The sequence below is a fragment of the Pleurodeles waltl genome, chromosome 1_1, assembly GCF_031143425.1.
Source record: "Pleurodeles waltl isolate 20211129_DDA chromosome 1_1, aPleWal1.hap1.20221129, whole genome shotgun sequence".
Classification (NCBI taxonomy): domain Eukaryota; kingdom Metazoa; phylum Chordata; class Amphibia; order Caudata; family Salamandridae; genus Pleurodeles; species Pleurodeles waltl.
The window spans coordinates 626,072,461-626,086,758 of NC_090436.1; the positions used below are offsets into that span (position 1 = coordinate 626,072,461).

The window sequence follows — 14,298 nt, forward strand, 5'->3', positions numbered from 1 at the left end:
AACAAAACTTTTTGTGGCTTTCTCCATACCACACAAAGGAGATCTTATATCTAAAACAACTATTGTACGATGGACAGTCAAATGCATTCAAACTTGCTATACTAAAGCTAAGTGACAATTGCTTATACCACTTAGAGCACATTCCACTAGGAAAAAAGGTGCATCTATGGATTTTTTGGATAACATACCTATAGCAGACGTTTGTAAAGCAGCAACATAGCCTACACCACACACATATACAAAACATTATTGTGTAGACGTCTTTGCAAGACAACAAGCAAATGTTGGACAAGCTGTACTTAAAGCACTTTTTCAAAAAATTGCAACCCCTGCACACTAGCCACCGCTTTATGTAGGGACTGTTTACAGTCTGTGCACAGCATATGTATCTACAGCTACACATGCCCTCAAACGGAAAATGTTACTTACCAGTAGACGTCTGTTTGTGACATGTAGTGCTGTAGATTCACATGCGCGTCCCTCCTCCCTGGTTGTGTTTAGATATTGCAATGTATTCTCATATACATAAATAATGTACATATGTAAATACATTGCATCTACATCTTTTCTATCCTACTTTCTATTTCTCACGACTTTTCTCCCCCGCTTGGGGAGAAACAATCTAACAAAGGACTGGATGCCCATGCACAGTATTACCGAGAGGCGGAGTCACTGGATCCTGTGACTCAAAAAACTGTCTTCGAACAAAAAACAAGATGTACTACTCCAAACCCAACACTACATGGCGAGTTTATGCACAGCATGTGAATCTACAGCACTACGTGCCACAAACAGATGTCTACTGGTATGTAACATTTTCTGATCTTAAATTTGTGTCAATGTTTATAAGATAACTAGAAATGTTTAAAATAAATACTCCAACTAGGATACATATTTTTTCTGCATTTACCTCTCCTTCGTTCACATTACAGCTGTAGATACACCCAAGATTAATGAGGAACTAAGCAAGATCTACAATGAAGCACTGATTTGTTGGCAGCAACCTGACCAAACTTCAGCAGATAGTTATATCCTCGAATATAAACAGCATAACAAAGAGGAAGATGTGTCCTGGAAAGAGGTTGAAGTCCTCGGCACCAGCAAAGTTGTGCCTGGCTTGGAAATCAACAGTACATACTCCTTTAGAGTTCGAGGCTTTAAAGATTCCATCAGTAGTCTTTCTAGCAGTGAAGTTACCTACCACACTCCTCCAGCTACAGGTACTGTAAAACAGTTAATATTTGTTGTATTGCCCTTCTTCAAATTGGCCTAATACTGAGAAATCTGATATAACACAAGTGTATTGCCAGTACCTGCAGACCTGGTAAAAATGTTTAAAGCTTCTCCTATACAGTAGTTATGTGGTCCAGCAAGTCATTTTCATGTGTGCTAAGAGCTATACGATTCAATTTCAGAGATAGTCATTAATAGAAAATTACAGGAATAATTTACTTTTACTGTACTATTGGCTGCCACCAGATTAAAACATTCCCCTTCAGCAGTTGGTGTCTCAGGAGAAATGCATTTTACATTTAAAAAGTGCCATAATATGGACAGTCTAGCCTGTGTCGTCATGGGTCCACACTTGGGGGAAGTCTGCACAGCTACAGAAATGAAAGGGGGTACCAAGCCTTGATGTGCTCTGATTGTGCTATCGCGGAGTGCATCCATTTCTGGATACCCACGGAGAGGTCTCCAGCTAGTAGCTTGGGAGTTACAGGTAGCTCACCAGCACCCCAGACATAGCTCTTAAAGTGGAAGCCAATTCCAGTAATTAATTCAGAGGGTCTGTGCATATCGAAGATGCAGCACTGCTCTCCTCTAGACTCTGAGTAGCAGCCAGTCAAACCAATATCAGAGCTTCATAAAACTGATACACACACTGTGTTTGCCTATGCGGTCTCCCCCATGAGCATCTGTCTCCCCTTTCAATATAGCAGAGTCACAAGGAGACATGCCATGTTGTAGGCCTTGCTCGGTCAGTCACACTGTGTGTGAACAACTGGCTCGGACAGAAGAGGGCCAGCAATAGCCAGTGTGGGGCCTTCGGAGCAGGAGTGAAAATGTGAGTTCTATACATGATCAGCCCAGGAGATGAAAAGAGCAGCGTCTGGATCCTGAGCTGAGACAATTTAGAGCCTCAAGGGCATGCATTTGTGTGTGTGCATATTTATGTGTGCGTCTGTATGATTGGCATTATGTCCCTTTATGAAAAAGCTGCATGACTCCCTGGAACCTACATCTCAAGGACCACCAAATGTATATGCCCACTCTCTAATTCCAACAAGTGTGCGAGTACATCTCCGTGTCCCCTGGTCTTTCTCACAGTCTACATCAGAACTAATTCCGAATTTGGGGCCACATGTACGAAGCTTTTTGCACGTTGCAAACAGCGAATTTTGCTGTTTGCGACGTGCAAAAAGCAAATCGCAGTGCACAAACCCCGTTTTGAGATTCAGTAACCTGGTTACCGAATCACAAAACGGGTTTGCAAGTCGCAATTAGGAAGGGAGATTCCCTTCCTAATTGCGAGTTGCAGTGCAATGCAGGATTGCTTTGTGACCGCGAACGCGGTCGCAAACCAGTCGCAGTTTGCACCCTTTTGAAATGGGTGGTAACCCATTCGCAAAAGGGAAGGGGTCCCCATGGCCATTTCTGCTCCCCTTGAGGGCAGATCGTCGTATTTCTATTGGGCCGATCTGCCCCCGGGGGGGGGGGGGAGAAACCACTTAGGCACCAGGACTTGGTGTATGTGTATGTTTTCTTTAGGGGGGCAGCCCCTTGGGTAAGGGTCGCTCCCCATGGAGGCACATTACTGTTGGCCATATCTGGCCCCCTTCAGGGCAGATGGGCCTATTTTTGGAAGGCCCATCTGCCCTCAAGGGGGGGGGGCAGAAAGCCCACCAGAGACCAGGGAAGTTTTTTCCCCCAAAATAAGAGGGTGGGGTATGGCCATACCCCCACCCCAAATAAATGGGACCAAAGTTGTTCTGCCCACGGCAATTACCCCTGATCCACACCCTGTGGGGGAAGAAAGTCTACTAGATGCCAGAGAATTAAAAAAAAAATATATATATATATATATATATATATATATATATATATATATATATATATATATATATATTTTGGAGTGGTGGCTACCAACCAGTATGGGACTGGTTATGCCCCCACCCCAACTGAAGGGGGTAACAGTCTTTCAGCTCTCCCCCGCACTCTAAACATCTTATCCCACAGCAAGCAAGAAGAGATTTGATTATTTGGGGTTTTGGTTTTACATTTGGGCCATGAGAGCTTGGCTAACTCTCAAAATCGTCCCACTTGGAATGGTGAGGGCTGCACTTTATGAACTTTGGGACGCTGCCATGTTGAAAAATCCAACAGACCTAGACACATTTGAAAACTAAACATCTGGGTGATTCCAGGGTGGTGTGTTTCACATGCACCCCGCACCATTTTCATACCCACAATGTCCTGCAAACCTCCAACTTTGCTGTAAATCACACATTTTTCCCACGTCTTTGTGATGGAACTTTCCGGAATCTGCAAGAATCCACAAAATTCCTACCACCCAGCATTGTCTCATCTATACCAATAAAAATTCTGCTGCACTGGTCAGCCTAAATTTTTTTTTTTCCAAACTGACCTTTTGGACCCCCTTTGGTTACCCCTCAATATCGACATGTTTTTGGCTCTTCCCTTTCACGAGCACTTGGTCCACCTACACAAATGAGGTATCATTTTTACTGGGAGACTGAGGGAAACGTTTGGTGGTATGAAATATGTCCCAGTGCTGTGATCCCACACACAAATGTGGGAAAAACCTAAATTTTTAGCTAAATTTGAGGTTTGCTGAGGATTCTGGGTAAGAAAACATTAGGGGATCCACGCAAGTCACACCTGCCTGAACTCCCTTGGGTGTCTAGTTTTCAGAAATGTCTGGGTTTGGTAAATTCCCTAGATGGCTGCAGAGCCCAGGACCAAAAACACAGCCCCCCGCAAAAACAGGTCGTTTTGTATTTGATCATTTTGATGTGTCCAGATAGTGTTTTGGGGCATTTCCTTTCACGGGCAGTAGGCCTACCCACAAAAGTGAGGTACCATTTTTATCGGGAGACTTGGGGGAATGCTGGGTGGAAGGAAATTTGTGGCTCCTCTCTGATTCCAGAACTTTCTGTCACCGAAATGAGAGGAAAAAGTGTTTTTTTGGCCAAATTTTGAGGTTTGCAAAGGATTCTGGGTAACAGAACCTGATCAGAGCTCCACAAGTCACCTCATGTTGGATTCCCCTAGGTGTCTAGTTTTCATAAATGCGCAGGTTTGGTAGGTTTCCCTAGGTGCCGGCTGAGCTAGAGGCCAAAATCCACGGCTAGGCACAGCTGTTTTCTTTGTGAAAATGTGATGTGTCCACGTTGTGTTTTGGGGCATTTCCTGTCGTGGGCGCTAGGCCTACCCACACAAGTGTGGTACCATTTTTATATCGGTAGACTAGGGGAAACACAGAATAGCAAAACAAGTGTTATTGCCCCTTGTCTTTCTCTACATTTGTTCCTTCCAAATGTGAGACAGTATGTAAAAAAGACATCTATTTGAGAAATGCCCTGTAATTCACATGCTAGTATGGGCACACGGAATTCAGAGATGTTGAAATAACCACATTATCTTGTGGCCATTGTGGAAATACAAAGGTTTTCTTGATACCTATTTTTCACTTTTTATATTTCAGCAAATGAATTGCTGTATACCCGATATAGAATGAAAACCTACTGCAAGGTGCAGCTCATTTATTGGCTCTGAGTACCTAGGGTTCTTGATGAACCTACAAGCTATAGCCCCGCAACCAGAAGAGTCCAGATGACGTAACAGTATATTGCTTTCTAAAATCTGACATCGCAGGAAAAAGTTACAGAGTAAAATGTGGAGAAAATTGCCTTTTTTCACCTCAATTTCAATATTCTTTTATTTCAGCTGTTATTTTCTGTAGGAGACACTTGTAGGATCTACACAAATGATCCCTTGCTGAACTCAAATGTTGTCTACTTTTCAGAAATGTTTAGCTTTCTGGGATACAGCATTGGTTTCTCACCCATTTCGTTCACTAACTGAAAGGAGGCTGAAAGCACAATAAATAGTAAAAATGTGTCAAAATTGTGTTGAAAAATTGGGTTTTCTAATTCAAGTCTGCCTGTCCCTGAAAGCTGGGAGGATGGTGATCTTACCACCGCAAACCCTTAGTTGATACCATTTTCAGGGGAAAAAACACAAGCCTTCTTCTGCAGCTCTTTTTCCCCATTTTTTTTATTTAAAAAAAAAAAAAACGAAATTTTCACTGTATTTTGGCTAACTTCTTGGTCTCCTTCAGGGGAACCCACAAAGACTGGGTACCTCTAGAATCCTTCCTTAGGATGTTGGAAAAAAAGGACGCAAATTTGGCGTGGGTAGCTTATGTGAAAAAAAAGTTATGAGGGCCTAAGCGCGAACTGCCCCCAATTGCCAAAAAAAGGCTCGGCAAAGGGGTTAAAAGAAGGGGTTAAAAGAAGGCCCTGAGCAAAGCTTTGCCCAGGTGCCCATAAAGGTGTCAGTAAGTACGTTGGTAAACAGTAAAAGTGGCTCAGTAGCAGCCTGGCCAGGCTGCAGCACCTCATTCAGTACATTCGTTTTCACTTCCATGGTTGCCAATTGTAGGTCTAACACTTCAGCTGTCCTTCTTATCAGGACAGCTAAAGAGGTGTTTTGTTCTGTGGCAGGTTCTGGTGATACACAAAGCCCGTGTCAGGCGCAGTGTCAAACCCACTCTCATTCTAAAGCTCCTTATAGCAGGTGTCCTCATAATATTTAGGGACAAAATCATTGCTGAAATCATAGTGTGCCAAATAAAATATGTAGACTCTGAGCCATACCATGTTGAGGTAATGGTGAATTAATTTTGGAGCTGAATAGAAAAATAGGCAGTATAAACAGCATCAATATCAATGATAGAGGGACTGGCTCCAGCCCCGAAGCAGGCACCAGAGCCAGTGCTGAGCCCATAACAGGGGCATAGACATCACTGAGGGTGACCTGCTAGTACTAGAGAAAGTCCAACTGGTGGCCCCTACGGCTCCTTGGGGCCCAACACCACGCCAGAGGAGCCAGTAAAGTGTTGAATAGGCACAGCATGCCTTTCTGAAGGCTTCTACTTGCACAATGTAACAAATAGATCAGAGAATTCAGGGTGCACCGGGACCAAGGGCCAGATGTAACAACATTCTGAATTGCGACCCGCAAATTGCGAGTCAGAGCAACTCGCAATTTGAGAGTCACAATTCAGAATGTTGGATGGTGTCCCTGACATCATCTCCGATTCTCAAGGGGGTCGCAAATGGCCACCACATGAATAATCATGAGGTGGCCATTTGCGACCCCCTTGCGAATGGCGGCCCTCAGAGGGATGGTGGCCTGCTGCAGACAGCAGACCACCATGTCTGTGACGGCTTTTTAATAAAGCAGTTTTTTTTTTTTTTTTTTTTTTTTTTTGTGATGCAGCCCGTTTTCTTCTTAAAGGAAAACGAGATGCATTACAAAAACGAAAAATGAAACCCCCCCCCCCCAGGGGAGCGACCCTTACCTAAGGGGTCGCTCCCCACCTCTGGAAAAAAAGAAGAAAAAAAAAAGATCCCTGGCGCCTAGAGGTTTCTGCCCCCCCCAATAACAATAGGCCGATCTGCCCCCAGGGTGGGCAGAATTGGCCTTAAATAAATTTGTAACACTGTGAGCACTGTGCCGTTGGACGTAACCATTACATCCACGGCACAGAAGGGGTTAAAAGACAGGTTGTCTGTTGCCATCCTCCTGTACCCAACAATCCGACTTTCCGAACACAGCTTCCAACCCCTAAAATTTTAGTGGGGCAGGCATCCACTAGTAGGTTTAAGAGCAATGATTTTCCTGCCACTCCTACAAACCGTGAGTCCAAAAGAACTAGAGACGTTTTGCAAGAGAATTTATTCCTTCACGATTCTTACTCTGAGATCCATAAATGCCAGCTATCTCCTCAACTGTTATTCCCCTGCCTTTTGGGATATAACATCTCAAGTTCTACCGGCTGTTTCGGATGACCTCTGGACATCTCTTATGCCCACTGTTCAAGACGACCATGATGCAACACAATTTGTGATGCCTCAGGACTGCATACGACTTAAAGGTCTGCGGTGTGCTATGAATACCAGTGTGACGCTCCAGGGCCATACCTGGATCTGGTCCATAGCTTCTCCGGCATTGTCCAGTCTTCTTTAATGCACATGTCTTTTGATGCCTCGTGCCTTTTTGGTTACAAAGCGGACTCGGTCTCGGAGCGTTTCAACGAGAACAGAGCCACAGTATGTTCCTCAGGTCTTTTCTTCTTCACCAAGGCAATTCCACCCGAAATTTCACCCCCTCTTTGTGACTACAGTAGCGGTTTTCCCATCTGTCAATGCCATTTTCTGTCTTCAGCTGAACAACCTTTTCAGCCCTTACATGGCAGAGGGTGTGGCTCTCCAAGACAACAAGGACAGCAGGGACAGTGTGTGGCTCAGTTCCCCTTCCTTCCTGCGAGCTCAACCACATAACTGCTTTAGTGTGTCCTTGTCGGCACACAGCTCCACTGCCAGAGGCAGGATACAATATTTCCTCAAAGGGAGGCAGTCCATCATGACAGAGAAGTGGGTCCTCCAAATTATCTACTGAGGCTATGCCATTCCATTCCTTTTTACCTTGCTACACCTTCCTTCAGGGTGGTTGAATTTAATTTACTTTCCAGTCCCCAAAAAGAATGGTTCCCTAAGGCCTTTATTAGACCTCAGGCCTCTCAATAATTACATCCTCTCAAAATATTTCTATATGGTTACTCTGCAGGGTGTCATCCTGCTGCTGCAGCAAGGTGACTTCATGGCTTTACTCAATCTGAAGGATGCCTACTTCCACACACTCACCACTCTCACTAATCACCACTACCTATGCTTGTGGTAATAGTAAGTGGTCAACATTATCAGTTCAACGTATTGTTCTGTGTCACCACAGCCTCCATGATATTCACCAAATGCGCAGCTGTGGTATCCGCCCATCTCAGAATAGGGGAGGGTACTCACATGTTCCCCTACCTTAACGATTTGCTGGTCAAAAGTCCAAAAAAGCAACGGTGCCTTGATCACACTCAACCCACTATATCCCTCCTCCATCATTTGGGGTTTACCATAAACACAGTCAAGTCCCACCTCCGACTACTTCAAATTCAGCCACCTTCGTGCCGTTCTCAATACAGTCACCGGCAAGGCTTACCCCAGTCAAGTCCAAGGTGCAGGCATTGCGGTAGATCGTCAAGATGGAGATGTTTGTCTCACGCCTAGCCATAGGCCCCCATGCCCAACTAAGCATACGTCTGCTTCAGTACAGTGGTACAAGCAAAGGGTCACTCAGAAGATTTAGTGATGATTCGGGCCAGCATCTGTCACTTTCTGCAGTGGTGGAACAGCAACAATTTGTTGCAAGGCCGCCCTTCATGGACTTTGTTCCGCAGGTGACCATCACCACGGATGCCTCACTCTTAGGTTGGGGAGCACATCTTGAAAATCTAACTGTTGGTGATATATGGTCTCCATCAAAAAGAGGTCTCCACATGAACAATCTCCAACTCATGGCCATATAGTTAGTTCGCAAGGTCTTGTTTCTACAGATTCAATACAAAGTAGTGCTCATAAAGACAGACAAATGCATGGCGGACACAAGCTTACCGCAGTAGTCAGCACTAGCATATAGCATTTGTCATAGGGCACTCCACCATCACATACAACTAGTGGCAGGCTACTATCTGGGAGTGGACAGCGACTTTGCAGACCTGCTCAGCAGAATGAGGGTACAAATCATCAAGTGGAAACTCAACGCACAAGCCCTACTCATGTACTTCTGTCACTGGGGGTCCCTTAACGTTTTCTCTACCGCCCAAAGCACCAAAACGTCCCCTCCAGGCTTCTATAGTCCATGGGCAATGCTCTGTGGCTGAATTAGTTTGGGATCTCTGCTTAGTCTTTTCTTCCTCTCCCACTCCTGCCGCATGTGGTCTGGAAGCTTCGGCAAACATCCCTAACTCTCATCCTGGTGGCTTTTACATGGACCAGACACTGGTGGTTCTTGACTGTCCTTGAGAGGTCCATTGATCCCCACGAGAAGCTATTCAACAGCCTGACCTTCACTCCGATCCAAAGTAGAATCAGGCACTCCAACCCCAGACTGCTCAATCTAGCAATTTGGCTTCTGCAATCCTACTGTTCGGTTATCTCAATCTTCCTCAAGAATGCTTGGACTTCTTGAAGACGAACGCACACCTACTATGCAAGCCTGTTATGTAGCCAAGTGGAACTGGTTTGCCCAATACGGTATGTCTAAGTGCCTGGACCCTCCTAAGCTTACAGTGCAGAAGATTATCTATTACCTTCACCACTTGAAAGAATTCAGACCTTGCTTACACTTTCATTTGTCTGCCCATGACTGATCTCAAAGCCTACATCCAGAACAGGGAACATACTTCCTTACTCAAGATCCTGGTTATCAAAGCTTTCATGTAAATACTCAAACTGGTTATCCCACCCAGGGTACCACCTGCCATTGTCTCAAACCTTAATTTTGTCCTTTCCATACTCATGGGTCCTCCTTTTGAACCACTGTATCCACGCCTCTTACATTTTCTCACCAGGAAGATTGTGACAATTACATCCTTAAGATGTGTTAGTGAGCTACAGGCCCTCATGTTACAGGAGCTTTTCTTAGAAGTTCATAATGATAGGGTTACCCTCCTTACTAACCCCAGGCTAATTTCTACAGTAGTAACCCCCGTTCCACCTCAACCAGACCATAGTGCTCCCTGTTTTTCCCCCTCAGCCATAATCTGTTGCTGAATAGATGTCAAGCATGGCCTCATGTTTCACATTCTATACCTTGTGTTCCGACTTTGAAACTTCTTGAAGATTTCCAATGTTGGTTCTTAAAAGTTCTGGTCTGTCCAAGGTAAAGGCGACCCTTTCCAGTAGCCACACTGCTGCAGACGAAGAGATGTCAGAGCAGACTGTGCCCTCCAGAAGGAGTCCCAAGAGGGGGAAAAAAACCCAAAGGGAAAAAAACCTCTGCGGAAGGCTGAAACTCCTGAGAAAAAAAAGATGACCACATCTGGAAGGCAGATGAGAGTCCAGAAGAAGACAACAAAGGACCTGTGCGAAGGAGATCACAGAAGACCAGGAGAATCCAAAGTAGCAGGATAAGCCAGTAGGATATGAAGATACACCAGGCAGGAGCAAGATGCACCAACGTGGCGTGGACACCTCAACAGGAAGTGAAGAGTTTTGCATCACAAAGAAAATGAAGTCGGTGCCTTATATACCCATTGAAAGGAAGTGGCCCCAGGAAGAAGGTGAGTGTATACTACATACGAGGCGTTATTTTGTATTTCAAGGGCCACCACACAGTCTCACTGCGTGCCCGATGCATTCTTTATGCAGGTGCCGCAGAGTTAATCCACGATGCCAGAACAATCACAGCGGACCGCCTCCTTGACCCTTGGCTCTCCCCGAAGAAGGATGTAGACGCTGCGGGCTGCGCAGTGGCCCTCGGTGTAAGGGCGGGTCATGTTGTGGTCCGAGGTAGCCCCCATGGCGCAACATCATGTATAACATTCATAGAACCCATATTTTTTTCCAAAAACACAGAAACTTTTTGTTGCGTTTGCCAAACCGCACAAAGACCTTGCTCTGTCTGAGGCTATATGGATTGCCAACTGTATCCAAACATTAAGGATAAATTACCTTTGCCAGTCCCTCCCAGGGTGCATCCACACGAAAAAAAGGAGCTGCCATGAATTTCCTTGGAAATATTCCCATTGCTGACATTTGTAAGGCAGCTGATTAGTCTACTCCATTCTTGTTCACCAAGCAATACTTTGTAGATGTCTTAGGACGCCAACAAGGTAGAGTTGGTTTAGATGTTCTGAAGACGTTGTTTCAAGCTTCTGCGACATCAGGGATAATGAGGAATGACTGCTTTACATGCCACAGACACACATACTATGAACAGAACAGAATATGTTGCTTAGCTTGTAAACATCTATTCGTAGTGTGTAGTGCTGTATATTCACCTGCACCCATCCACTTACCTGGAAGCCCTCAGTTATTGCAGACATTCAAGTCTTTACTTACTTATGTAAACTCTTTGTGTATAACTTCTTGCACAGTCACCAATCTGTACTATCTACCACTGTATGTGTGCGCTCAGCCGGTATGCAGAAAACAATATAACAGTGGAGATGGTGCGCATGCTTATTATCAACTAAGGGAGGAGTTACGTTACCTTGTGACTCAAAAGTCTTCTTTGAGGAAAAACAAGTTGCAAGCGTCAGAGCCCAACACTAGATGCCAGGAGTAGGCAGATCATGTAAATCTACAGAACCACATGCTACTGATAAATGTTTACAGGGTAAGTAACAAATTCCTTTTTGCTCACGTCAGATTATGAAAATCTGGCATGCATGTTCTGTGTTTATGAAGACCATAAGTCTGAAGACTTATTATGCCTTTTTTTAATTGTTTTTATTGGCATTTCATAACGGTAACAGCAACAAGGCGAGAGCCTCCGAATGGGGCGGGGTGGGTAGGGTACAAACAAGAGACAGCTGTGAATTATGTTCAAGGCGTGTGTGGCTAAAGATACACATGCTCTGCATACTCCTGGTATTTAGTGTTTGGTCCAGATGCACGCAAGTTGTTTTTATTTGAAGAAAAGCTTTCGAGTCACAAGGTTGAGTGACTCCTCTGTGATACTGCACATGGGCATCAACTCTATTGTTGATGGTTCTTTCTTTCATTCCTATCCTATTTCAGTTGGCATTGTCTTTGATTGGGTCATCGAGCCACATGCAAATGTTGAGTCAGTGAGGGATCGTCGTCGACCATTGAGGATCTTGCCGTTTGGGGCATTCCATTTTCATCACCAGATCTGTCTTCCACATCATGACTCCCCCAGTGATGGAACAAACGCCATTCAGATTTTGCCACTCTGCCACATAAAATACCCCAGAACAGACTCCCACCAGGTCTGTAACCTGTGACTCCCCCTGGAGCATAAGGAGGCTGAGTGCAAAGCCTGTTGAGCTTTTTGCTAGAAAAAGACACTTGGGATTGTCAATAATGTTGCCTCGAAATGCAACACAGTTCTACAGATGACACTCCAGACCTCTTTGAGCAACAGTATGTTGCAGAAGAACTTCATCCGGAGACTTCGGTGGCCGAAGAAAGAGGCCTTTTTCCATTGTGAAAAGCTCTGAATCAGACTTTGAGTTTGAAATCTCCTGTGTCTCCAGTCAGAATGCCACAATGAGTACAATTACCCCTGCCTCGACTCAAAACCATCAAAAGGCTGACGCCTCCAAAACAAGTGGCCCTCGGGCTTCTACTGCCTGTGCGCCATGGTCGGCATGCCCCACCCTCCGGCTCAGCATCAAAACATCACTTTAAGCAGAAAGCTTTGTTGCCGACAACCTCCTCGTCTTCCACTCCTTCGGGGTCAGCATGTTCCTCGGCGTCGACACCTTTGGCGCAAACACACTAGCTCAGCTCTGAACCAGTCATCAAAATCGGTGCCAAAAAAGACGTCCGAATACCTGTGGAACTCATCCTCCACAAAATGCAGGAAAGACTGGACTCCAAACAAAAGCAAATCTAGATCTAACTAAAGGACTGGAAGAATATTGGCAAAACCATCACCTCAGCCACCACCGTCCATGAGGCAACTCTCTTTTCAGGGGTCTTTGGAGATTCACATTCTAGCCAAAAAGTCTGGCAAGGCCACCTTTCCATTGCTGGCAACTCCACCTTGTCCACTCCTACTGCCACAGTCCCCCCCACCACCTACTTTACCAATACCAGACATGCCTCATTCACCACATTCTGACTTAGAGCTATTGGACATCTCACCTCAAGGCTCCCCTACATATGGCACAGGATTACTTGACTCTGCAGACAACTCTTTTCAGGTGCCTCTCGACATTGACCCTGGGACACATATGTTGTGGATCCACCAGGGGACACAGATCCAGAACTGTACCCAGCACACCCTTCACCCCCTGACGATGCAGCAACTTCAGCACCCTATAGTGAGGGCGGCCCCTTTTCATGGGGTGCAGTTACACAAAGACCCCGTAGAAGAGAACTTCTTGTTTGAAATGCTGTCATCCACCCACAAAGGCACACAGTACTTGCCGATGTTGAAAGGCACGCTACCGCCATACAGAGGATATCTTTAAAGACCGTGTCTGCGCCTGAGTTATCACCCTTAGGGTTGATAAGAAATACAAGGCCTCACCCTCAGGGTGACAAGTGCCAGAAAGTGGGCTAACTAGTAAGCATCAGGAGACTCTCCACTGCCTGACAAAGAAAGCAAATGGATTGATGCTGCAGACAAACGGATTGCTGCACAATCAGCAAACCAATCAGGAATTAGTGGCAGAGGGGATACTAATTTCCAACACTTGAGGTAGAGGTGCCCTAGACTCGACTGACACTGCAGCTGGAAATATCAAGGCAAGTGTACTTTTATGTAGACCTACATGGCTGCGTATCTTCAGCTTTAAGCCTGATGTTCAGCAGAACATTCTTAACTCCCCATTTTATAAAGAACATCTCTTCAACCCACAAGTCAATGAGACATGTGAGAGGATCAAAAAGGACCCAGAAACTGCAAAGTCCATGGGGGCACTTCAAACCCCTGCTCTTCTAGAGGGTCCTTTTGTCGCTCCACCTACTGCTGTGGTTCAGAAACCACCACCCCTGAACCTTCCACCTCCTTTCAGCGTGGGCAGAGTCAATACTCTACCACGAAGCCCCACTATAGGTGATCCTGTAGAGGAAATAACTCAAAGGGAAGGGGCAAAGGTACTTCTCCATGTGGTAGTACCACCACTGGTAAACAGTGACTCGCTTTCCTCCCCACCCCCCCAAATCACACCACACCTGTCGAGGGATGCCCACAACATTTTTTTCCCCACTTGGCAACAAGTAACAGCAGGTCAATAAGTGTTGGAAGTTATCCAACATGGTTATTGTCTGGAGCTCATTACCATACCCCCCAACATTCCACCTCGCACTGATCGGCTCACCTTGGAACTTTAAACCTTACTCAAACAGGTAGTACAGGCACTCTTTCAAAAATTAGAAATAGACCTCATACCTCTCCAGTACCAGGGTCGGATTTATATTCCCTGTACTTCCTCACACCCAAAAAAGACTGAACTCTCAGGTC

General features: G+C 45.4%; 1 protein-coding gene across 2 annotated transcripts in view; it reads left to right on the plus strand.

Annotated features, from left to right (window-relative positions):
• TRIM36 (tripartite motif containing 36) overlaps positions 1 to 14,298 on the plus strand; it is a 340,171-nt gene that overhangs the window by 259,442 nt on the left and 66,431 nt on the right. For both annotated transcript variants that reach the window (XM_069226502.1, XM_069226504.1), the window contains exon 8: positions 933 to 1,220. In XM_069226502.1, coding sequence (XP_069082603.1) covers positions 933 to 1,220 — 288 coding nt within the window. The remainder of the gene's footprint in view (positions 1 to 932; positions 1,221 to 14,298) is intronic.